This window comes from Seriola lalandi, unplaced genomic scaffold (assembly GCF_002814215.2).
Source record: "Seriola lalandi dorsalis isolate HSWRI2012SDOR001 ecotype SW California unplaced genomic scaffold, Sedor1 jcf7180002054861, whole genome shotgun sequence".
Taxonomy (NCBI): domain Eukaryota; kingdom Metazoa; phylum Chordata; class Actinopteri; order Carangiformes; family Carangidae; genus Seriola; species Seriola lalandi.
In genome coordinates this window covers 856,665-878,404 of record NW_019525414.1, presented here as the reverse complement: position 1 = coordinate 878,404, position 21,740 = coordinate 856,665, and the positions used below count along the sequence as shown (strand labels likewise).

General features: G+C 41.9%; 1 protein-coding gene across 7 annotated transcripts in view; it reads left to right on the top strand.

Annotated features, from left to right (window-relative positions):
- ubr4 (ubiquitin protein ligase E3 component n-recognin 4) overlaps positions 1 to 21,740 on the top strand; it is a 54,209-nt gene that overhangs the window by 29,727 nt on the left and 2,742 nt on the right. For 5 of the 7 annotated variants that reach the window (XM_087179705.1, XM_087179704.1, XM_087179703.1 and 2 more), the window contains 54 exons: positions 152 to 368; positions 898 to 930; positions 1,218 to 1,281; positions 1,405 to 1,539; positions 1,962 to 2,136; positions 2,361 to 2,492; positions 2,606 to 2,727; positions 2,970 to 3,081; positions 3,349 to 3,479; positions 3,820 to 3,997; positions 4,971 to 5,075; positions 5,556 to 5,693; positions 6,180 to 6,348; positions 6,547 to 6,751; positions 6,827 to 6,940; positions 7,342 to 7,551; positions 7,651 to 7,800; positions 7,903 to 8,130; positions 8,407 to 8,485; positions 8,603 to 8,839; positions 8,995 to 9,163; positions 9,418 to 9,562; positions 9,908 to 9,993; positions 10,092 to 10,179; positions 10,302 to 10,495; positions 10,648 to 10,887; positions 10,978 to 11,116; positions 11,281 to 11,406; positions 13,324 to 13,452; positions 13,548 to 13,897; positions 14,052 to 14,142; positions 14,312 to 14,396; positions 14,627 to 14,754; positions 15,053 to 15,182; positions 15,296 to 15,456; positions 15,692 to 15,801; positions 16,145 to 16,286; positions 16,513 to 16,594; positions 16,801 to 16,974; positions 17,314 to 17,435; positions 17,551 to 17,748; positions 17,914 to 17,994; positions 18,154 to 18,241; positions 18,483 to 18,610; positions 18,739 to 18,846; positions 19,146 to 19,262; positions 19,383 to 19,573; positions 19,770 to 19,943; positions 20,055 to 20,154; positions 20,368 to 20,586; positions 20,708 to 20,821; positions 20,944 to 21,086; positions 21,208 to 21,333; positions 21,424 to 21,618. In XM_087179705.1, the coding sequence (XP_087035831.1) occupies positions 152 to 368; positions 898 to 930; positions 1,218 to 1,281; positions 1,405 to 1,539; positions 1,962 to 2,136; positions 2,361 to 2,492; positions 2,606 to 2,727; positions 2,970 to 3,081; positions 3,349 to 3,479; positions 3,820 to 3,997; positions 4,971 to 5,075; positions 5,556 to 5,693; positions 6,180 to 6,348; positions 6,547 to 6,751; positions 6,827 to 6,940; positions 7,342 to 7,551; positions 7,651 to 7,800; positions 7,903 to 8,130; positions 8,407 to 8,485; positions 8,603 to 8,839; positions 8,995 to 9,163; positions 9,418 to 9,562; positions 9,908 to 9,993; positions 10,092 to 10,179; positions 10,302 to 10,495; positions 10,648 to 10,887; positions 10,978 to 11,116; positions 11,281 to 11,406; positions 13,324 to 13,452; positions 13,548 to 13,897; positions 14,052 to 14,142; positions 14,312 to 14,396; positions 14,627 to 14,754; positions 15,053 to 15,182; positions 15,296 to 15,456; positions 15,692 to 15,801; positions 16,145 to 16,286; positions 16,513 to 16,594; positions 16,801 to 16,974; positions 17,314 to 17,435; positions 17,551 to 17,748; positions 17,914 to 17,994; positions 18,154 to 18,241; positions 18,483 to 18,610; positions 18,739 to 18,846; positions 19,146 to 19,262; positions 19,383 to 19,573; positions 19,770 to 19,943; positions 20,055 to 20,154; positions 20,368 to 20,586; positions 20,708 to 20,821; positions 20,944 to 21,086; positions 21,208 to 21,333; positions 21,424 to 21,618 (7,807 nt within the window). The remainder of the gene's footprint in view (positions 1 to 151; positions 369 to 897; positions 931 to 1,217; positions 1,282 to 1,404; positions 1,540 to 1,961; positions 2,137 to 2,360; positions 2,493 to 2,605; positions 2,728 to 2,969; positions 3,082 to 3,348; positions 3,480 to 3,819; positions 3,998 to 4,970; positions 5,076 to 5,555; positions 5,694 to 6,179; positions 6,349 to 6,546; positions 6,752 to 6,826; positions 6,941 to 7,341; positions 7,552 to 7,650; positions 7,801 to 7,902; positions 8,131 to 8,406; positions 8,486 to 8,602; positions 8,840 to 8,994; positions 9,164 to 9,417; positions 9,563 to 9,907; positions 9,994 to 10,091; positions 10,180 to 10,301; positions 10,496 to 10,647; positions 10,888 to 10,977; positions 11,117 to 11,280; positions 11,407 to 13,323; positions 13,453 to 13,547; positions 13,898 to 14,051; positions 14,143 to 14,311; positions 14,397 to 14,626; positions 14,755 to 15,052; positions 15,183 to 15,295; positions 15,457 to 15,691; positions 15,802 to 16,144; positions 16,287 to 16,512; positions 16,595 to 16,800; positions 16,975 to 17,313; positions 17,436 to 17,550; positions 17,749 to 17,913; positions 17,995 to 18,153; positions 18,242 to 18,482; positions 18,611 to 18,738; positions 18,847 to 19,145; positions 19,263 to 19,382; positions 19,574 to 19,769; positions 19,944 to 20,054; positions 20,155 to 20,367; positions 20,587 to 20,707; positions 20,822 to 20,943; positions 21,087 to 21,207; positions 21,334 to 21,423; positions 21,619 to 21,740) is intronic. The other 2 variants (XM_023427482.2, XM_023427480.2) reach the window with 1 other exon arrangement.

Below are 21,740 nucleotides of genomic sequence, written 5' to 3'. Positions count from 1 at the left end.
TTGTGCAGCATAATTAAGTTAGTAATGGATGGATAAACAAATGATTTATTTTACACTGTGCTGATCCCTTTAACTTAGTCACCTTGAATTTGCTGCAGACTGTTCAGAAACCATCTTCTGATGCAGATTCATCTTCCTGTTCATTTTAAAGTTGGAGCATCTGTTGACCCGGCTGGAGTCACCATGCTTGATTCAATCAAGATCTACGGTAAAACCAAGGAGCAGTTTGGCTGGCCTGAGGATCCACCAGAGGACTTCTCCTCTGCCTCGGTCAACAATGTCTGCAGTCCCAACCTCAACCAGGGCAATGGTGCCTCTGATGGAGACATAGCCACCCCCACTACCACTAGTGGCACTGTGCTGGAGAGGTATGGGCTTTCTATTTTAGGGCTTATAAGGTCAACACAAATTTTTGGGGATTGGAATCTGCAGTTCTTAATCCCCTGTAGAGAAGTTAACCACACTCATCATCTGATGAAATAGTGTGACAATTTCTTTGACTTCATAATGGCCCGGTCTGCCACTTTTAAAATACCTTATATCTATACTGCAGATTTTGCCATTCTGTTTATACGTCTGTCCTTTTAGTACCTGTGGGCATATTAGACCATTGTGGATCAGTCAGTACTGTTTTTATGATCATATCAACCACACCTAGTATATCTTTACACTTCATGGGCCAAGCTATGAAACAAAAGTTGTTTGGGTCGAAACTGAAATTTTAACAATGGGGGCAGGGTTCTCTTTAGAGTGTTTAGTGCATGGCTATCGTGATGTCATCTTTTCTTGCATGCTTATCTTTTGTTCAACTGATCCATTTAATTTCACTTGTTTCTTTATGTGATCCTCACACTTTTTTGTTCTTTTTCTTTTGCTCCCAAAAAATACAATAAAAAGTTGTGAAACTGAGTCCTTATCAACCTTGGACCGGTTAGTAACTGCCCTTTCTCTGCTTGTTTGTATGGTTTTGTGCATGTGTGCCAGTTTGTGTGTCCATGCCTGAGACTGTGAACATGCCATGCACCATCTCCACGCTTGTACAGCAACAAAAACATTATTTTCCTTACTGCAATTATTCTTGTGTTCAGTGTTGTTTTGGCTTTTAGAATAGCACAGATTGCAACAAGTTGAGATTTCCTTTTTGTTTTTGTTTTTTTGATTGTTTGGTCGGTTTAAGGCAAAGGAGCAGCAGTGCTGATCTGGTTTCTTAATTTCAGGTTGGTGGTCAGTTCCCTTGAGGCTTTGGAAAGCTGCTTTGCAGTAGGTTCCTCCAATGAAAAGGTAAAGGGATAAAGATTTTATTCTTTGATGCTTTTGAAAATAACATGTTTGAATGAAAAATCCAGTATTAAACTTGGTTGTCTTGTCTTGCATAGTTGACTGCATGTCTTTAACTCTTTGTAGGAGAAGAATAAGGCTGCAGCGCTGGAGTTGGCCACTCTACTCCTCTCCATGCCGACCCCTGCAGGTGTGCAGCAGCAGACCAAGGGACTTCTTGCTAGCCTGCACACCAGTCGTACCGCCTACCACAATCACAAGGTAAATCACAGGTCATAGACTAGACCAAAACCATTGCATTTGGCATATACATAGTGTTGTAATGTGTCCTGCAAAATCATTTGCATTCTTAATAACACTTGTGGCATACAGTACTTGAGTGAGGCAAGGACAATTAGTGAGCCAAGGGAAAACCACATCACACAATTTTGTAGTTTACATTTATGATCCCTCAATTCTTTCTTGAACCTGTATGGTGGAATTAAGCCGGTCAGTGCTTGTTCATCATTTATCAACAGTTAATCCTTTAAAGGTATAGATTACACAGCAGTTTGTTCAGAAACCACATCCTCAGAAGTGTATAACGATACACTCAAGTACTTCAAGGTGTGTAATGTGCTTATCCTCTACATCACACTACTTATGAAGAATAATGCTAATACTTGTGGTCCTTTTTTCATCAGGACCAGTCCTTGTTGAGTAACGCAGTGCAGTGCCTAAATAGCTGCACTCGTGAGGGGAGGGAGCTTGACCCTGATGTCTTCCAGAGGCTTGTGATCACTGCCCGCTCCATTGCAATCATGAGACCCAACAACTTGGTGCATTTCACAGAAACAAAGTCACTACACCAAGATTCTGGTAAGAGGCTGGTCAGCTGCTTATGAGTGTTGTCCAAGACTAGGGAATGGCAGTTTATGTGTAAATGATTTATATGATTACACTCTAACCATTATTTCATAATTTACAGACTGTTAAAAGAAATTCTTCTGAACAACTATTGGTTAAAATGACTTTATATTGGGCTTGGAGACTAATCTAAAAGTGTCAGACGAGTAATTTGTGTTCCTCTTGTCTTAATTCAGAAATGACAGAAGATGGGCAAAAACATCTAGATGGCGAAAGCTGTAACTTCATCACACAGCTGATGAATAACTTCTGGAAGCTTCATGCCCTCAAACCAAAGAACGCATTTCTTGCACCTGCTTGCCTGCCGGGTAAGTGCAAACATTCAGACCCAAAGTTTTTAGAGTTTAACATTTATTGAGTATCAGAAATGTGTAAAGTTACGTGATCACAACTGAACATGTTTTCTTCTCATATCTCTAAGGCCTAACTCATGTGGAAGCAACAGTAAATGCCTTGGTGGACATCATCCATGCATACTGCACATGTGAACTGGATTACATCAATGTAGCCTCCAAAATCTACATGCAGATGTTACTATGCCCTGTAAGTACCAAGCTTGTCACTAGAATCCTAATTCATTTGGAATTTGTGATTCTTTGAGAATGAGTGTTGAATAAAATCACTATGACCATTGCTGTTTAGCATGGCCATTGTAACATTCTATTAATAAGACAGGGCTACAGTATTTATAGTTAGGATATGATCTGTTACATGGATTCCTGTAGTTACAGGCAATATAGAGAAACTGTCATCAAGTAACCATTTTGTATTTCAACCAATTTCAGGACACAGCTGTGAGTTTTGCTTGCAAGCAGGCTCTGATCAGAGTGCTTAGACCAAGAAACAAACGGCGACATGTGACCCTTCCGTCTCCCCCACGCTCTAACACACCAATGGGTAGGTTTGCACAGGCTTCACATGAAGCATAAGTGCTTGTACTGCATGTTACTTCATTTACTTAAATCTTTTATAACAACAGGGAATTTTGTGGAGTTAAGTATTACAACTTTTGAGTTCTTATGGTTTGGTGTTACAAGGCATTAGGACAATTACAGTTTGAAAAAGTTGTCAACATACACATTCCTGCTCTGTGTAAGAAAACAATGTCTGAACAAATCCTATGATCATAAATAGATTCTGTTCTGTAAAACTTTCTTTTACCAGGAGACAAGGATGATGATGATGATGATGATGCAGATGATAAAATGCAGTCATCAGTGCTGACTGGAGGAGAAGAGGGTAGACAGGAGAGTCAGGAGCAGAGTGAAGTGGACCATGGTGACTTTGAGATGGTGGTGAGCAAAGCGGGGCAATTAATTCTGTGGGGTGTATATGACATTACCCCTGCATTGTTTACACTGAGAGGAAACTGGCATGTGTTGACCAAATCTTCACACTGAATTAATAAATCATTTGAAATATAAAATAATATACCAAGGAATTATCCTACATTTAGTCAGTAATGAAGGAGCAGATAATGGACATGGTTTCATTTATTTAACTTGATTTAACTGTGCACATTAGCACAACTATAATTACAGTAATTATTAAGTCCTGACCTACTGTATGTCAATGTTTTGTTAAGATACATGTTGCAGAAATAACAACCACACTTTAATCTTTCTGTCTCTTCAGTCTGAATCCATGGTCCTGGAGACGGCAGAGAATGTCAACAATGGAAATCCATCTCCTCTCGAGGCTCTGCTGGCTGGAGCCGAAGGCTTCCCGCCCATGCTGGACATCCCTCCTGATGCAGATGATGAAACTATGGTAGAGCTGGCCATCGCTCTCAGCCTTCAGCAGGATCAGCAAGGTAAGTAGCCAGAGATTGCAAAATTCTTCACCCAGCCAGTCTGGGAGTCCCACTTCACATTTCATCATCAGATGCTCTCACCATCTGCGATCAAACAGTTTTCAGCTACTAAGAACAGAGTTGCTTGAATCTAAAAATTAACCTAAGGACAGACAGGAAGTGCTGAGCAAGTGATAGTAATTCTAGGAGAACTAATTTTACTTACAAAGTAATATTTATATAGTTTTGTGTTTCTTATAGCTGTAACCAGTGTAGGAATTTCACGGCAGCCACGATGGTCATGGCAGTTGTTGCCCCTCCCTCTGGCCGTGATGCCCTGAAAAAAATTCTATGCCCTATGGCCACACTGGCCTTTGTGTCGATGCAGCAGTCCTTGCAGCTTGGACTGGCTGTGCGCATATACTAGACTGATAATTTGAAACTAACTAGTTAGCTTTCCTCTCCAGTCGCCCCGCCCCGCCCCCCCAAATGAAATATATTTACATAGGCTATTTATAGATTCTGGTGCATACATGATAGCATGATGAATCTTAATTGATTTTTATTTATATTAAAAGTGAATAATTTATGATTTTCATGTCATTTATTTTCTTGTTTTTTACAATCAGAAAGGAAAGTTTTTTTTATTTAGGCATCAAATCACTCAATGGCCTTTGTGCCCTGAAAACTTTTGTGTCACTTAAGGCCAAATGGCCATGCCTCTGAAATGACGAAATTCCCGGCCTGGCTGTAACACTTCCCACACAACTGATATTTAAATTATTCCTGCAGTTGAACTACCTGCCTTGATTTTTCATGAACTAATGTTATGTGAATTTTCTACTGTGCAAGTTTAATGTTCCTCCCTAGATATTGACCGTTTTGCTATTTGGTTATCTTGTACCTCAAATACTTGTCCAAGTCTTCATCAGGTGAAACATCACTTTGGAGATCAATATGTTGGTTTAGTGTTTGTACTTTTTGACATGTTTAGGCAGTAGCAGCAGTGCCCTTGGCCTTCAGAGCCTTGGCCTTTCCGGCCAAGCCCCAAGCTCCTCTTCACTGGATGCTGGTACCCTTTCGGACACCACTGCATCAGGTAATAAGACCACCTCCATGATAGTATGTGATCATATTATATCATTTTAAACCTGTAAGATCACAGTGTTGTAAATCCTTAACATGAGACACCTACATTTATTTTTGTCTTACATAGAAATTTATACTGAAATTGCCAAAATCTAACAGTATGTGCATGACCACTGATCACATTCCAACGTAAATCCCGTAAATCTTAGTTCATAATTTTGAAATTGTCATTTTTCCTCTGTTCAGTCAGAGTTTCTCAAGCAGCTGTAAGATAGCAACTCACTCTGTCGAGTTAAGCTTGATCATTTGGTATGACAATGTCCACAATAGATTGAACAGAAGAAAGAACAACCAATAATGACAGGTTAAAGTGTTTTCCATGTACTGCATGTTTTTCTGTGTTGTTAGTGCACAAGTGTGAACTGAGATCATGTATCCTGGCCAGATGACCGCGGTGTATTTACTGTTACAGCTATTGCTATGATTTCAGCCCCAGCGTCAGATGATGAGGGCAGTACAGCTGCTACAGATGGCTCCACGCTGCGGACCTCCCCAGCTGAGCATGGAGGCAGTGTTGGCTCAGAGAGTGGAGGTTCTGCAATCGACTCTGTAGCAGGGGAGCACAGTGGTGGGTGATTTCAGGAAAAACAGTGACTCCGAATACAACCAAATGCGAGATACTGACATTTTAAAAGCCAGACTTATATTCAAAATGTCATATATGCATGTCTGAGTTTTTATAAAGTATCTATGAAATACATAATCAGTCTGTATATGTTTGAAGATGGGTTTTCAGTTTAAGGAGTTTTGAACCTTGCACTCTCTTTTTTAAGCTGTTTTAAGCACTTTTGATGAAACTAATCTCTAACAACGTTCTTAATGCAGTAGTTTTAGTTTACAGATCATGAATCATGGTACCCTGCCCAGCCTTCCCTTTTCCCCCTCCCTCAGTTGGAGTATATGATATTCCATAATCTGTCATATCTCTAATTCACCATGAGAAATTCGGTGGTAGTTTTTATGACAGTGTGCATCACTTTTTCATTTTGAAATAATGTTATATGTTACCATGTTTCCAGTTTGCTTAGTTGTATTTGTCAATGCATGACTGCAGTGTCGGGACGCAGCAGTGCATATGGGGACACAGCAGTGGAGGGCCACCCTGCAGGTCCAGGCAGTGTGAGTTCAAGCACTGGAGCCATCAGTACCACCACAGCACAGCAGGAAGGTGAAGGCTCAGAGGGAGAAGGAGAGACTGAGGGAGACATCCATACAAGCAACAGGTCAGACATCGTGAACATGGATAAGGAGTTTAAATTAACATGGGAGGTTCAAGTATAAACTCTGCTGACAACAAACAACCGCCCTCTTAAGTGTTGAGAGATGTTCTCTCTACCATCCATGCATATTGGCTTAATGTGGTCAACTCAGCTGTAGAATTAAAAATGTTTTTGTCTTTTTTATGTCATGTGTGTTGTTAGGCTGCACATGGTTCGTCTTATGCTCCTGGAGCGCTTGCTTCAGCACCTTTCTCAGCTCCACAATGTGGGTGGAGTCCAAGCCATCCCTTACATGCAGGTTATACTCATGTTGACCTCTGACCTGGATGGCGAGGATGAAAAAGATAAGGGCGCCTTGGATGACCTGCTTGCACAGCTCATTGCCGAGCTTGGCATGCACAAAAAGGTAACCATAGTCTCTTTGTGATGAATCAAGGGTAATGTGTCATTGTTTTACTGAATCCATGTTATTCCTCTGCAGGACGTGTCCAAGAAGAACGAGCGTAGCTCCATCAATGAAGTTCATCTGGTTATCATGAGACTGCTCAGCGTCTTTATGTCTCGAACCAAGTCTGGCTCTAAAGCTTCTTCTGAGGTACATCCTGTTTCAAACCAGTACCAACTCAACACCAAAATAAACATGTCTGCATACAGAAGTGATTTCAGGCAGGAGTCAAGACAAAATCTAACATTTTTGTAGATGGAAAAACCACTGGACTTGACACTGTGCATCAGTGTGATGGACACACCAGTCAGATGCTTTGGACACCAGCCAAAAGGAAAACAACAAAACATATTTACGTGTTTAAGTCAGGTGGTGTTTCCTCAAGCCACCTTAAAGTACCTACAGCATGCGGTTGCAGATTACATTAGTCAGATGTCATGTTCTTTGCGGCAAAATGTGTGCAGCCTAGCATACACAGTTTCATGGGTATTTCTAATTAAGTTGATAGGACTTTGTACTTACTCTGCTGGTTGCACCTTTCTCTCTTCCAGTCATCATCCCTGATTTCCAATGCCACAGCAACTGCCTTGCTTAGCCTGGGTGCCATTGACTACTGTCTCCATGTGCTCAAGTCGCTCCTGGAGTTTTGGAAGAGCCAACAGGGTGAAGAGGAGCCTGTGACCACCAGCCAGCTCCTCCGCCCACACACAGCCTCTTCTCCTCCAGACATGAGCCCTTTCTTCCTACGCCAATATGTCAAGGTATCAGATAACAGGAAACCTGTCAATCAATGTAACTTCAGATCTTATTGTTTTGTAAGTAATATTGACGTGAACTCACTGTGTCTTTCCTGGCATCAGGGGCATGCTGCTGATGTATTTGAAGCCTACTCTCAGCTCTTGACTGAAATGGTCCTGCGGCTGCCATATCAGATCAAGAAGATTGCTGACACCAACCCTCGTATCCCACCTCCTGTCTTTGACCATTCTTGGTTCTACTATCTGTCTGAAGTAAGCTATTGAGTGAATCACTTGTGACATTTTCCTTTTCAATGTCTGTCCTCAGTTAGGACATAAATATAAACCTTAATTCTCTGTCCCTTTTCTCCCCAGTATCTGATGATCCAGCAGACTCCGTTTGTCAGGAGGCAAGTGAGAAAGCTATTGTTGTTCATCTGCGGCTCCAAAGAAAAATATCGTCAGCTGCGGGATCTGCACACTCTTGACTCTCATGTGCGCAGCATCAAGAAGCTTCTGGAGGAGCAGGGCATCTTCCTCCGGGCCGGTGTGGTCACAGCCACGTCAGGTTCAGCTCTACAGTATGACACACTCATCAATCTGGTGAGTGTCCTTTGGTCAGCTGTTAAGACTGCTTATACAGAGTTGCTTTTGTATGCTGTGTACTGGCTAAAAAATATGTTGTTTCATACTCCTTCCTTAAGATAGCATCTTGTGTGCATGTATTCCATAACCCCCATCTGCTAAATTATTAGTTAATACTCCTGTTTTCCCTTTCTGTTAAATTTCTTTGCTCTGTGATACTACTATACACCACTGTAAGGACTGAGATGTTTATAATGTTCTGTGCTTAAGTGTAAACTGTTTCTCTTGGTTCAGATGGAACATCTGAAGGCTTGTGCTGAAATTGCCACTCAGAGGACAATCAACTGGCAGAAGTTCTGCATGAAAGATGACTGTAAGTTATTTCAGATCACCTTTGTAACTGGAAAAAAAAACCTTTTTGGACCAGAACTGTTAACATTGTTTGTGTCTCTTTTCTCTCCTCTCATCTGTTATTCTCTTCTCTGTCCAGCTGTGTTGTACTTCCTGCTCCAGGTCAGCTTTCTTGTAGATGAGGGCGTTTCCCCAGTACTGCTGCAACTGCTCTCCTGTGCCCTGTGTGGCAGTAAGGTGCTGGCCAGCTCCTCCTCTTCATCATTCTCAGGAGGAGGCTCCAGTAGTTCTGGACAGACAGGAGCTTCTCAGTCTTCTCAGAGCAAGTCCTCCAGTAAAAAGAGCAAAAAAGAGGACAAGGAGAAAGACAAAGAGGGTGAAGTTGCTCTACATCTCATTCTTCATACTAGTACTGCTTGTTTAGTTAACACACATTGAGCCAGCCAATGAACCTGAACAGGGCATTTGTGTATCAAAAATGGATAGTATATGCTGGTGTCCTCATTTTATGTCTTTGTGGACTGACCACAGGTGATGGAGTTGGCAGCCAGGAGGATCAGCTGTGTATGGGTCTGGTCAGTCAGCTGAACAAGTTTGCAGACAAAGAGACACTCATCCAGTTCTTACGCTGCTTCCTGCTGGAGTCAAACTCATCTGCTGTGCGCTGGCAAGCCCACTGCCTGGCACTTCATATCTACAGGTACTGTTTAAACACATTTCACAGACAGCTTAGTTTACGCTCACTCTGTCATGCCATCACTTTGTCAAGACACACACACACACACACACACAGAGCCTGGTTTACGCTAGTCAGCCTCTTTTAATGTTTTGTCTTACATGTAGACTATCTTAACCATGATACAAAAAGTTGTAGTACCCATGGACAAATAGTGGAGTGATTAAATGGTGACATCATAATCTGGGCTGTTGGCTAACATCTGAATCTCTCTGTAGGAACTCCAATAAATCTCAGCAGGAGCTACTGCTGGAACTAACTTGGGCCATCTGGCCTGAGCTCCCTGCATATGGCCGCAAAGCTGCCCAGTTTGTCGACCTGCTTGGATACTTCTCCCTTAAGACTCCTCAGACAGAGAAAAAGGTTTGTTTGTTGACATCCTCACGAGCTGTGTTTGTACTAATTTTAGCATAGTAATTGAAATCAGATCAAAAAACTTCTTACTTAGGAATTATATTTCTTAGTGTTTTTTGAGCCTTGTGTGATTTAAAGTCCTTTTTATAGCTGTTAAATCTCTTTTTGCCTAAAATACATGAATACTTTTACAAAGGAATGCCTAAACTTTTCACATTATTGACATTTGCGTGCATAATGTATTGGTCATTGGTTCCTATTCGGAATGTCTTTTCATCATTCAGTAGAACACAGTCTTGTAATGATAATGCTCATAAGTCTCTGACATTGTTTAAATTTTTCCATTTCCCTCAGCTGAAGGAGTATTCTCAGAAAGCTGTGGAAATTCTGAGAGCACAGAACCATATCCTGACGAATCACCCCAACTCCAACATCTACAAGTATGTCTTCACAAACATGCTATAGAAACATGTCATGGAGAATGCAAATTCAAGTTGTGGACATTATCTACATAAAAGTTGTGTGTTCTCTCCTGCAGCACTCTGTCAGGTTTAGTGGAGTTTGATGGGTTTTACCTGGAAAGTGACCCCTGCTTGGTATGCAACAATCCAGAAGTTCCCTTCTCGGTACGTGCAACACAACGCCACTTAAGAGACACAATCTATAGTGCAAGTTTTTACACGTTATAACACACACAGTCTATTATTGTTTTCAAAGTTGTCTTATGTTTCTTTTTTTTGTCCTCCAGAATATAAAACTGTCATCTATCAAAGTCGACACACGCTACACCACCACACAGCAGGTTGTCAAGCTAATTGGCAGCCACACCATCAGCAAAGTCACAGTGAAGATCGGTGACCTCAAACGCACCAAAATGGTCCGTACCATCAATCTCTACTACAACAACCGGACTGTACAGGCCATCGTGGAGCTGAAAAACAAGTATGTTACAACAAAGAGCTGCTTGTCTTTTTTCCACTAGTTATGCAGTCATGTTGGCTCATTTAACAATGATGTTTTAACATAACATAGTGGCCGCTTGCCACTATTGACTTGGCATTATAAAGTTAAGGCTCTTTGCTGTGTATCTGTAGGCCTGCACGTTGGCACAAAGCCAAGAAAGTTCAGCTGACCCCTGGACAAACGGAGGTGAAGATCGACCTTCCCTTACCCATTGTTGCATCCAACCTGATGATTGAGTTCTCTGATTTCTATGAGAACTACCAGGCATCCACTGAGACCCTGCAATGTCCTCGCTGCAGTGCCTCTGTGCCGGCCAACCCTGGGGTGTGTGGCAACTGCGGTGAGAATGTGTATCAGTGCCACAAGTGCAGGTGAGCAACAGATTTTCTTTACAGTTTTGAAAATTTAATTGAAAACACTGTAGTTGACTGTATTTTAACTTTGCGGTTTTCTCCTATCAGGTCTATCAACTACGATGAAAAAGACCCCTTCCTGTGCAATGCCTGTGGTTTCTGCAAATATGCCCGATTCGACTTCATGCTTTATGCTAAACCATGTTGTGCTGTGGATCCCATTGAGAATGAGGAAGACAGGAAAAAGGTAAGCAGTCACTTGTTAGAAAACACATAAAAAAGAAAATAGTCAAAGGGGGCGTTACTATTTCAAAACATCAGCTGTCATGTAAAGTAGGTGAGTGAAGTTGAATGAATCTTGGAGTCTATCACTCTGCCTCCATTTAATCTGTGTCTTTGTTGTTACTGCAGGCTGTGACCAACATCAACACCCTGCTGGACAAAGCTGACAGGGTCTACCACCAGCTGATGGGACACCGACCCCAGTTAGAAAGCCTCCTGTCTAAAGTCAATGAGGCAGCACCAGAAAAACCACAGGTCAGTCACATGAAGGGCATGAACTGGTGGACAATGAATGTCTTAAAGAGCTTGCTGCTATTTACTTTGGCAGCTGTCTTGTTGTGGGGAGGGAGGGTGGGGGTTAAGATCGTTCTAAGAGGCCATATAAACCCCGGTTATGGATTATTCTATTTATTCTATGTTCCTGTCTCAAGACTGATGTCTAGAGTTCTGACAGCATTTGCATTTACTAAACTACACTTTCAGTTGTAGGTGAATTCTAGGTGAATTTAGTTGCTGGTTGGATCCTGTGCTAGATTGATCTTCTTCAAACCCTGCCACAATGAGTAAATCTGCCTCACTCATTCTGTCCTTTGTATCCAATTATGGTATATCTGATATGTGGCGCTGTCTCCATCTAAACGAGCTAAAAAAAGAACCATACCCTCTCTAGAATTGATAACTTTTTCTTATTGATAATCAACTGATTCAATTGGCCCGTTCGTTAAAAGCCTACCACAGGGGGCAAATTATTTCCTACTCATGCTCCAGTAAACAACCCAGAACTATACAGAAAACGAGTTGAACTAAATTTGACCTCCTATCTATACACTCAATTGATACCAACTTTTGAAGAGCAAGAGTATGTTTTATACTCATGGTGACAAATCTGGTAGGATTTTAGCTAATTAGTTGAGAGAAATCAAAGCAAAGCAATACATCACAAAAATCTAAATGGATGATGGCAGTACCACCTCCGGCCTTTCCAAAATAAATGATACATTCAGGAATTTCTATGCCCAACTCTACACCTCTGAATTCCCAGATGATAATACCTTAGTGGAGAATGTTTTGAATCATTTAAACATTCCCTCGCTCCCCCTTGACAATACAACCCCATAACAAAAGAGGAAATAACTGCAGCTCTCTCTTCTGGAAAATCCCCAGGACCTGATGGATTTCAGAAGAACTTTATAAATCATTCTCTTCGTTGCTTTCACCTCAACTAAGCTTAGTGTTATCCAAGTCTTCCAGCATCATTCAGTGAAGCTTGTATCACACTTGCTGCAAAGAAAGGCAAGGATCCAACTGAGTGTTCATCTTATAGGCCTATGTCCTTATTAAACGTTGATGTTAAAATATTGGCTGAAGTCCTAGTCCATAGATTAGAGAACATTTTACCATCAATCATATCTGAAGATCAATCAGGCTTAGTTAAACACCACCACTCTTATTTTAATACCACTTCTGTTTGATATTGTGTACTCGCCCTCAGATACGACTGTATATATACTTGTCCCCTACTGCTTCAATCCTTACTAATTCTCAATTGCCCCTAACACTTAGCCCTACCCCTCCGTTTTCCGTGTTCACGTTTAGGTGTAGGGTGTTCCGATTCTTGTTGAGACAGAGGGGTATGGTGAAGTGTAAGGGCTAACTGGCCCTTCAAACGAAGATTTTTCAGGGGCATACTTACAAACGGGGTGTTATGAGACATTTCCCCGAATGCCTTGCGAATCACGGGCAAGATGGCTGCGGAACGACCCAAGTGACCAAAGAAACTCACAAATGTAGTTTTCTCCGTTAAAGATTAAAAAATTACGACAACCATTGTATTGTCTTAGTTTAATGCTGTGTCAATGAATTATGGTCCTCTTCTTCATAAAAGCCACAAAACAAATTGCTAGTAGTATGCTGATGTCTTGGTAGCTATTGTTAACGTTACATCTTTATTAGTGATTTGCATATTTTAATGGCATTTGATGGCATATGACGACCTAAATTTAACTGATGTCCAGCAGCGATTTTGCTGAGCTTTACTGCTCCCACATCAATGCCAACTGTCAGGGCTGCCTACAGAGCATCGCTAACAATAGCCTGGTAATATAACAGTGTTTTTTTTAATATGGGCATGTGCTTACATTAGAATACTCTTTGTTCATGTGCTTCCTCCAGGATGACACTGGGGCAGGTTCAGGACTTGGAACATCCTCTGCTAATGTGAACCGGTACATTCAGCAGCTGGCTCAAGAGTACAGCGGAGACTGCAAGACATCATTTGACGAACTCTCCAAGATTATCCAGGTTTGAGAGGAAAAAGAGAGTTCATTTTGTGGTTTTTGTCCCTCTTTTCCTCCTTGCACGTAACTCTGTCATTTCTCTTTTCTCTTTGTTTACAGAAAGTGCTTGCATCTCGTAAAGAGCTCCTGGAGTATGATCTGCAGCAGAGAGAGGCTGCCACCAAGTCGTCCCGAAGCAGTAGCAGCCATCAGCCCACTTTCACCGCCAGTCAGTACCGTGCCCTCTCTGTGCTGGGCTGCGGCCACACATCCTCCACCAAATGCTATGGCTGTGCCTCAGCTGTCACAGGTCACTGTATCACACTGCTCCGTGCACTGGCCACTAACCCAGCCCTCCGGCAGATCCTGGTCCTCCAGGGACTCATCCGGGAGCTGTTTGAGTATAACTTGCGACGTGGTACAGCAGCCATGAGGGAAGAAGTGCGCCAGCTGGTCTGTCTCCTCACCAGGTATGTCCCTCCCTTACATGTCTGTTTGTAGTTCTGTCTAAGAGTTGAATAAGAGTGCCTGTGTATTTGCCTTTTACTCTGTGCTTATACAGAGAATTAAAATGATTATTTATTGTTCTTGTCTCTTGTTTCCTTCTGTGTTTTCCTGCTTCAGAGATCATCCAGAAGCCACTCAGCAGATGAACGACCTCATCATCGCTAAGGTGTCAGCTGCCCTTAAAGGTCACTGGGCCAATCCTGACCTGGTATGGCATCTTACACGTCCTGCTATAAACGGAGGAAATTAAACTAAAGAATTATTGCAATTCTGTTACTGAAAGAAATGGCTGGTTTTGAAAATCACGAATATATTTAAAAAGTAGAGCATTTTAACATTGTTGATATGAACATGATGTTTTCTTGTTTTCCCAACAGGTTAGCAATCTGCAGTATGAGATGCTGCTGCTGACAGACTCAATTTCAAAAGAGGGAGGATGCTGGGAGTTGCGGTTGCGTTGTGGTAAGCCTGATTTCCTAACTTCCTCTGTTAACTGAGTTTAAACTAGTAATTTTTCAGTCTCTGTCTGATTCCCCTGACTTGAAAAATGATCTACCTTTTCTTCAGATTTTTTTTTGCCATGTTTTCACTTAGATGTTCTACAGCCTTTAATGTGTTTGGGATATTATATTGTTAGTGATCACAACTGAGCTCTGTGTCTAAAAGCATTGCATATTTTTTTGTTCACATAGCTCTCAGTCTGTTCCTCATGTCGGTGAATATAAAGACGCCTGTCGTGGTGGAGAACATCACTCTAATGTGTCTGAGAATCCTGCAGAAGCTGATCAAGCCCCCTGCTCCCACCAGCAAGAAGAACAAGGTATATATGAAATAAACTGTAAATCTGTGATGTCACCACTGCTCTTTCATTGTTTCATCTGCCCTTAGATGGTTTTAGGTGCAGTTTAGGCAGAAGAAGACATTTTGATTACCCAACAGTCGTTAGGGCCAAACAGAAATCTAGAAATCTAATAATAATAAATAATTGATATTTCATTTATATGAATCAAATATGCAATTTCAGGAAATGTAAAAGTTACATATGCAGTCTCTGTCAGTTACAACTTGGTTGTTTCATGTTCTTTTACACAACAGTGTGTGTTTGCTTTTGTTCAAAGGATGCTGCTACTGAGTCCCTGACCACAGTCAGGCCCTACAGTAATGAAATTCATGCCCAGGCCCAACTCTGGCTCAAGAAGGATCCCAAAGCATCCTATGAGGCTTGGAAAAAGTGTCTCCCAGCAAGATGTAAGAACTGTGCCTGAACAAATATACTGTTCACGAGTGTTTTGTAGGATTGTGAAATGATGAAAACTCTTGATGATAAGCTTTTCTTGTTGAATTTATCATGGTAACCTCAGACCAGGAGACTGTGTCGAAGCCTCAGGGGAAGGCTGAGTTGCGGAAGCAGTATCTGCTGGAGAAGTATGCGTGGAAGTGGAAGCAGTTCATGAGGTCCAGAAAAGGTGAAGGCCTTTTCCCTCGCCTGCTCAAACTGAGTCACAACAACTGGCTGCGACAGGTAAAAAAAAAAAAAAAAAGGGTTTTAAATTCAGTATGGTTGATTGTTGCTGTTATAGTATTGGTGCTCCGCCTGTTCTCCTCATTAGTCTCACAAGGTCACACGTGCATACCTATTAGAAATCTATAAACTGTTTCAAACTGAGAAAATTATGTTCTTATTTTTTGGCTTGTTATTTCACAGACTAATTAACGCATCCTCTCAAAACAAAAAAGCTGACTTATGTTTGTTGCAGGTCCTTTTCACACCTGCCACTCAGGCAGCCAGACAGGCAGCCTGCACTATTGTGGAGGCTCTTACAACAATCCCCAGTCGCAAGCAACAGGTCCTGGATCTGCTCACCAGGTATGAGCCGCAAACAGTGAAATCCATTACCACATCATGTGATATTAGGAATGTAAATAAACTGTTATTAGACTACAGTAAGATTTTCTCAGTGCAAAAAGATGAACTGTATATGATGGTAAATATACCACTATGTTACATGTATTTCAAAATAACAGAAAAATGTGAAAGAAATTGTCATGAAGCTGATTGTCCAATGCAAATATCTCAAGCAGAAATATGAAATCTTAAAATAACCATGACAAAAAAAATGTAATTAATACCAAGGAGCACTTAAAGCTCAGCTGTAAACCTGTCTTAGACTTAAAATCTAAAACTTACCCTTTTGCTGTGTGTCTGCCAGTTATCTTGATGAGCTGAGTGTGGCTGGAGAGTGTGCAGTGGAGTATCTGGGTCTGTACCAGAAGCTGATCAAGCCAACACACTGGAAGGTTTACCTGGCTGCTCGTGGAGTCTTGCCCTACATTGGTAACCTGATCACCAAGGTAATGCTCACAAGTACAGAATATCTGTATGTGCCACTAATTTCCTTAAATTAAAACCAACATGTTTTGATAGATGCAGGGAAGTTACATGAGAATTAGATCTTCCAGAAAACAACAGTGTGCTTTTTATATGTTTTATTGATTTAAAATGCCTGATATCTATACTGATAGTAAATATGTCAGAGATATTTTAGTATGACAACAAAACAATGTCCTTTTCCTTTAGGAAATAGCCAACCTGCTGGCTCTGGAGGAGGCTACACTGAGCACAGACTTGCAGCAAGGCTATGCCCTCAAGAGCTTGACTGGTATGTTAGTTTCTGTCTCACTGTTTATCTGACAAAGGACTGTTGGGTTAACGGGAGACTTTAAACACCGTTATAGAGCAAATGATACTGAAGATTTTTTCTCACAAGTGGACTGCAGAGCAAACTTGAATATTAATAATGTTAGACTGATTCATTTTTGAATTTCATTTGATGAAGTGATTTGTGTGTGTTTGTTGCCACTGCAGGATTGCTCTCTTCTTTTGTGGAGGTGGAGTCTATTAAGCGGCATTTCAAAAGTAGGTTGGTCGGCACAGTGCTCAACGGTTATCTGTGTCTGAGGAAGCTGGTGGTGCAGCGCACCAAACTCATCGATGAGACTCAGGACATGCTGCTGGAGATGCTCGAGGACATGACGACAGGTCTTCACTAACTCACCTCAACACACATGAAATTTAACCATGTCACAAATTTTATTGTTCGTAGCAAATTGTTGTTTTCACACTTTTTAACATTAAAGAACACTTTTGGTCCAGTCACCATTACGAACAGATTTCATTTCTTTAAATCATTCAAGTCTTTCTTTTACTGTTTCCATTACTCAGTATTAGTAATACATAAAGTATGAATTATAAAGCTGTTTCTGCTTTTTAGTGAAGGAATAACCCACAAAAAATTTTGTGAAATGAAGCAACTCAGCAGAAGTCCTTGTATATTTGTTTAAAACATCAAGTTGGAAAATCTTTTTGTTTTCGTCATAGGTACTGAGTCTGAAACCAAAGCCTTCATGGCAGTGTGCATAGAGACTGCAAAACGGTACAACCTGGATGATTACAGGACACCTGTGTTCATTTTTGAGAGACTGTGCAGCATCATCTATCCTGTGAGTTGCCTTTACACTGATGTATTACATTTAAAAAGTCCTACATGCTGAAATGCTCTAAATTCAGTGTGAATTTGTCTTCATCTAGAGCTTTTGTTTCGTCCTCTGCATCTAGGAGGAGAACGAGGTGACAGAGTTCTTTGTGACCCTGGAAAAGGATCCTCAGCAGGAAGACTTCCTGCAGGGCCGCATGCCAGGAAACCCCTACAGCAGCAACGAGCCTGGCATCGGCCCTCTGATGAGGGACATCAAGAACAAAATCTGCCAGGACTGTGATCTGGTGGCGCTTCTTGAAGACGACAGTGGCATGGAGGTAAAGGGACTCTCTACTTTAGCCACTTTGTGTGTTGATGTTCATTTTTATTTTCCTCCCCTTTGTACAGTTTCTTATTTTATGCTCAACCTCTCCCTTTCTCATGTAATTCTAAAAGCTGACATTCAACGAGAAATTGATTTGATGCCACTTTGTTCCTCTTAGCTTCTGGTCAACAACAAAATCATCAGCTTGGATCTGTCAGTGGCTGAGGTCTACAAGAAGGTGTGGTGCCCGACAAATGAGGTGAGAGTCCTAGTGAGTTTGTCAGTAAATGCCTGATGCTTTGAAAAACATTTAGAATCATGTAATTAGATTGTCATCAAAAGATTACTTCTACTACTACTCCAAATGTATGTGTAAGTATGTGTAATAAGTCACAGAGCTTGCTGACTTTCTTTGAAGGGTGAGCCAATGAGAATCATCTATCGAATGAGAGGTCTGCTGGGAGATGCCACTGAGGAGTTCATAGAGTCACTGGACTCAACCACAGGTTTGATTTACTATTAATAACTGTATGTTCACAATTCTGACTCAAGCATAGTTTAACATGTGTTACAATCTGATTGTATTTGTCCTGAATATCTTATGTATTCATGTAATAATGTATTATGTAATAAAACATTTTCTTTGCCATCACATTTACCTGTAAACAGTACATTCCTGGAAGAGATAAAAAGATGAATATGTAATATCTCATCTCTATTGAAAAGTAATGTCTTCTCTTTTTACAGATGAGGAGGAGGATGATGAGGAGGTGTACAAGATGGCAGGAGTCATGGCACAGTGTGGCGGGCTGGAGTGTATGCTCAACCGGCTGTCTGGAATCAAAGATTTCAAACAAGGAAGACATCTGCTCACTGTAAGCCAACTTTAAAAAAAAAAAAAAAAAACTTTTTTTTTTAAATTTTTTTTACAATAGGCGGTGATGGTTATTCTCTGAACTTCTCAACTTTAGAGTTGACTGGTGCATCTCTGTCTCACTCACAGGTTTTACTGAAGTTGTTCAGTTACTGTGTGAAGGTGAAGATCAACAGGCAGCAGCTGGTCAAACCAGAAATGAACACACTCAACGTCATGCTGGGAACTCTGAACCTGGTGAGTCTTGCAGTGACGTGCTGCATTCACGTGGTCCTCAGATCGTCCCGAGTCATTCTTCCAACTTCCAACTTTTCATGTGCTTTAAGAAGGAATGGGGGAAGTCACATGAATGTTCCCAGTCAGAACCTCAGAAACTTTATCAGATTATTCCGACACCAGATGAATGCAGGGGCCGTGTAACATTGTCTTGTGTCGTCTGATTACTGGGGAGGAATTCAAATTGCAGTGCAGTCTCAACCATGCTGTTATAATGGAATTTATCGGTTATTTGATGTTTTAATTGTCTCTTACTCCAGGCTTTGGTGGCAGAGCAGGAGAGTAAAGACAGTGGTGGAGCCTCTATAGCTGAGCAAGTTCTGAGCATCATGGAGATCATTCTGGATGAAGCCAATGCAGAGATTTCAGAGGACAAGGTAAGAATGTAAAGCACATTCAACCCTCTGAGTAAAGACGTGATGTAGGAAGATTTGACAGCAAAACCTGAGATTCTTGTTATTGTTTGATTAAAATGGGAGCTGGTTTGTCTTTCGAAGGGTAACCTGCTGCTGACAGGAGACAAAGATCAGCTGATCATGTTGTTGGACCAGATCAACACCCCGTTTGTGCGCTCCAACCCCAGTGTGCTGCAGGGTCTGCTGCGCATCATCCCATACTTATCCTTTGGTGAACTGGAGAAGATGAGGATCTTGGTGGAACGCTTCAAACCATGTTGCAGCTTTGACAAGTGGGCATCACTTAGCTTTCACTTACACCTAATCACATGTTCAAAGTTTTCAAAGTGGACAGTGTTTATGTCTTTAAATGTATAGAAACACTGTCTGCTATTATTACATTATCAAGCAAATCAGGCTGATCATTTTACAGCGCTGTGTTTGGGTATCGAAGTGTGTGAAACCTTACCACCTCCTCTGTTTTCGAAGGTATGACGAGGAGCACAGTGCAGATGACAAAGTGTTTTTGGATTGCTTCTGTAAAATTGCTGCTGGTATCAAAAATAACAGCAACGGCCATCAGCTGAAAGATCTTATTCTCCAAAAGGGAATCACACAGAGTGCGCTGGACTACATGAAGAAACATATCCCAAATGCCAAAAAGTAGGTGCCAAAGTAGTCAGTGAAAACTTTTGATACAATGAATATTTATACAAATATTTCTATGCTTCTTTGTTTCAACCATTGTCTTCATGTTCTGAATGCTCTCATTAGTCTGGATGCAGATGTCTGGAAGAAGTTCCTCTCCAGACCAGCTCTACCCTTTATTCTCAGATTGCTTCGTGGTTTGGCGACCCAGCACCCCCCCACACAGGTACTAAATACTAAAAACTCTGTCGGAGCTGCCTGATACCCAACAGTGGAAGATGGATAACTCAGGACAGTTTCCAGTACTTGGAGGAACAGTGCAACTATCAACCATTTAAAATATTTGGCCCAGCTGGCAAACTCGGCATCAACAATTCTTTTATATACAAATGACCCTCCCCACCCAACATGACTGGATGACTTCTTATCTTCTGTCCAGGTGCTGATAGGCACAGACTCAATAACCAACTTGCACAAGCTGGAGCAGGTATCCAGTGACGAAGGCATCGGCACTCTGGCAGAGAACCTTCTGGAGGCCCTGAGGGAGCACAGTGACGTCAACCTGAAGATTGAAGCAGCGCGCAGGGAGACCAGAGCTGAGAAGAAGCGAATGGCTATGGCCATGAGGCAGAAGGCCCTGGGAACACTGGGCATGACGGTATGCTCATCCTCTTCCTTTGTTTAAATACTCCTATTTGTGACTCTGCCTCTGTCGTGTTGTTTCATCCCGTCGTTAACACAGCCCAGGGTTCATTTTCACTCCTGCTTTTGCCTTTCAGACCAATGAGAAGGGTCAGGTGGTGACTAAGACCTCACTGCTGAAGCAAATGGAGGAGTTGATAGAGGAGCCGGGCTTGACCTGCTGTATCTGTAGAGAAGGTTACAAGTTCCAGGTACAACACACAGGATTACGAATGGATTACATCACAGACAACCCTCAGTACAGAGGATTTCTTCTTGTGTATTGAAGTGACTTGTGGTGTTTTGAATGAACATTTCCGTCTGTCTCTTACAGCCGACCAAAGTCCTGGGTATCTACACTTTCACAAAGCGTGTGGCCTTGGAGGACTTTGAAAACAAGCCTCGCAAGCAGCAGGGCTACAGCACTGTGTCGCACTTTAACATAGTCCACTATGACTGCCATCTGGCAGCTGTCAGGTAGCAACACACACCATTATGTACCTGCTGATGTTTAGAGCAATCAAGAAACTTCCTACTATAAAGTCACATTGAATTTAGTGTAATGTGAGCTCTGTGTTTTCCTTTACTCTGGGGGCAGGCTGGCCCGGGGGCGAGAGGAGTGGGAGAGTGCTGCTCTCCAGAACGCCAACACCAAGTGCAATGGGCTGCTTCCTGTGTGGGGACCACATGTCCCAGAATCAGCCTTTGCTACATGCTTAGCAAGGTAAAATCAAACATCAGCACCCACACAGTTGCAGAAATTTCACATCATAAGACAGTGAATGATCCCCCTCTGTATCTCCCTCTGGTGCAGACACAACACATATCTGCAGGAGTGCACAGGCCAGCGGGAGCCCACCTACCAACTAAACATCCACGACACCAAACTGCTGTTCCTCCGCTTCGCCACCGAACAGTCGTTCAGCGTGGACACGGGAGGAGGAGGCCGAGAGAGCAACATCCACCTCATCCCCTACATCATCCACACTGTGCTCTACGTCCTCAACACGTATGTATATCAGACATTCGATCAGTGCCAGTGCTCAGCTGCTGGGACAGTGATGAAGTGTAAAGAAGACACACGACATTCAGGTGGAACATACTTCCTGTCCGTGTCTCACTCTCCTGTTC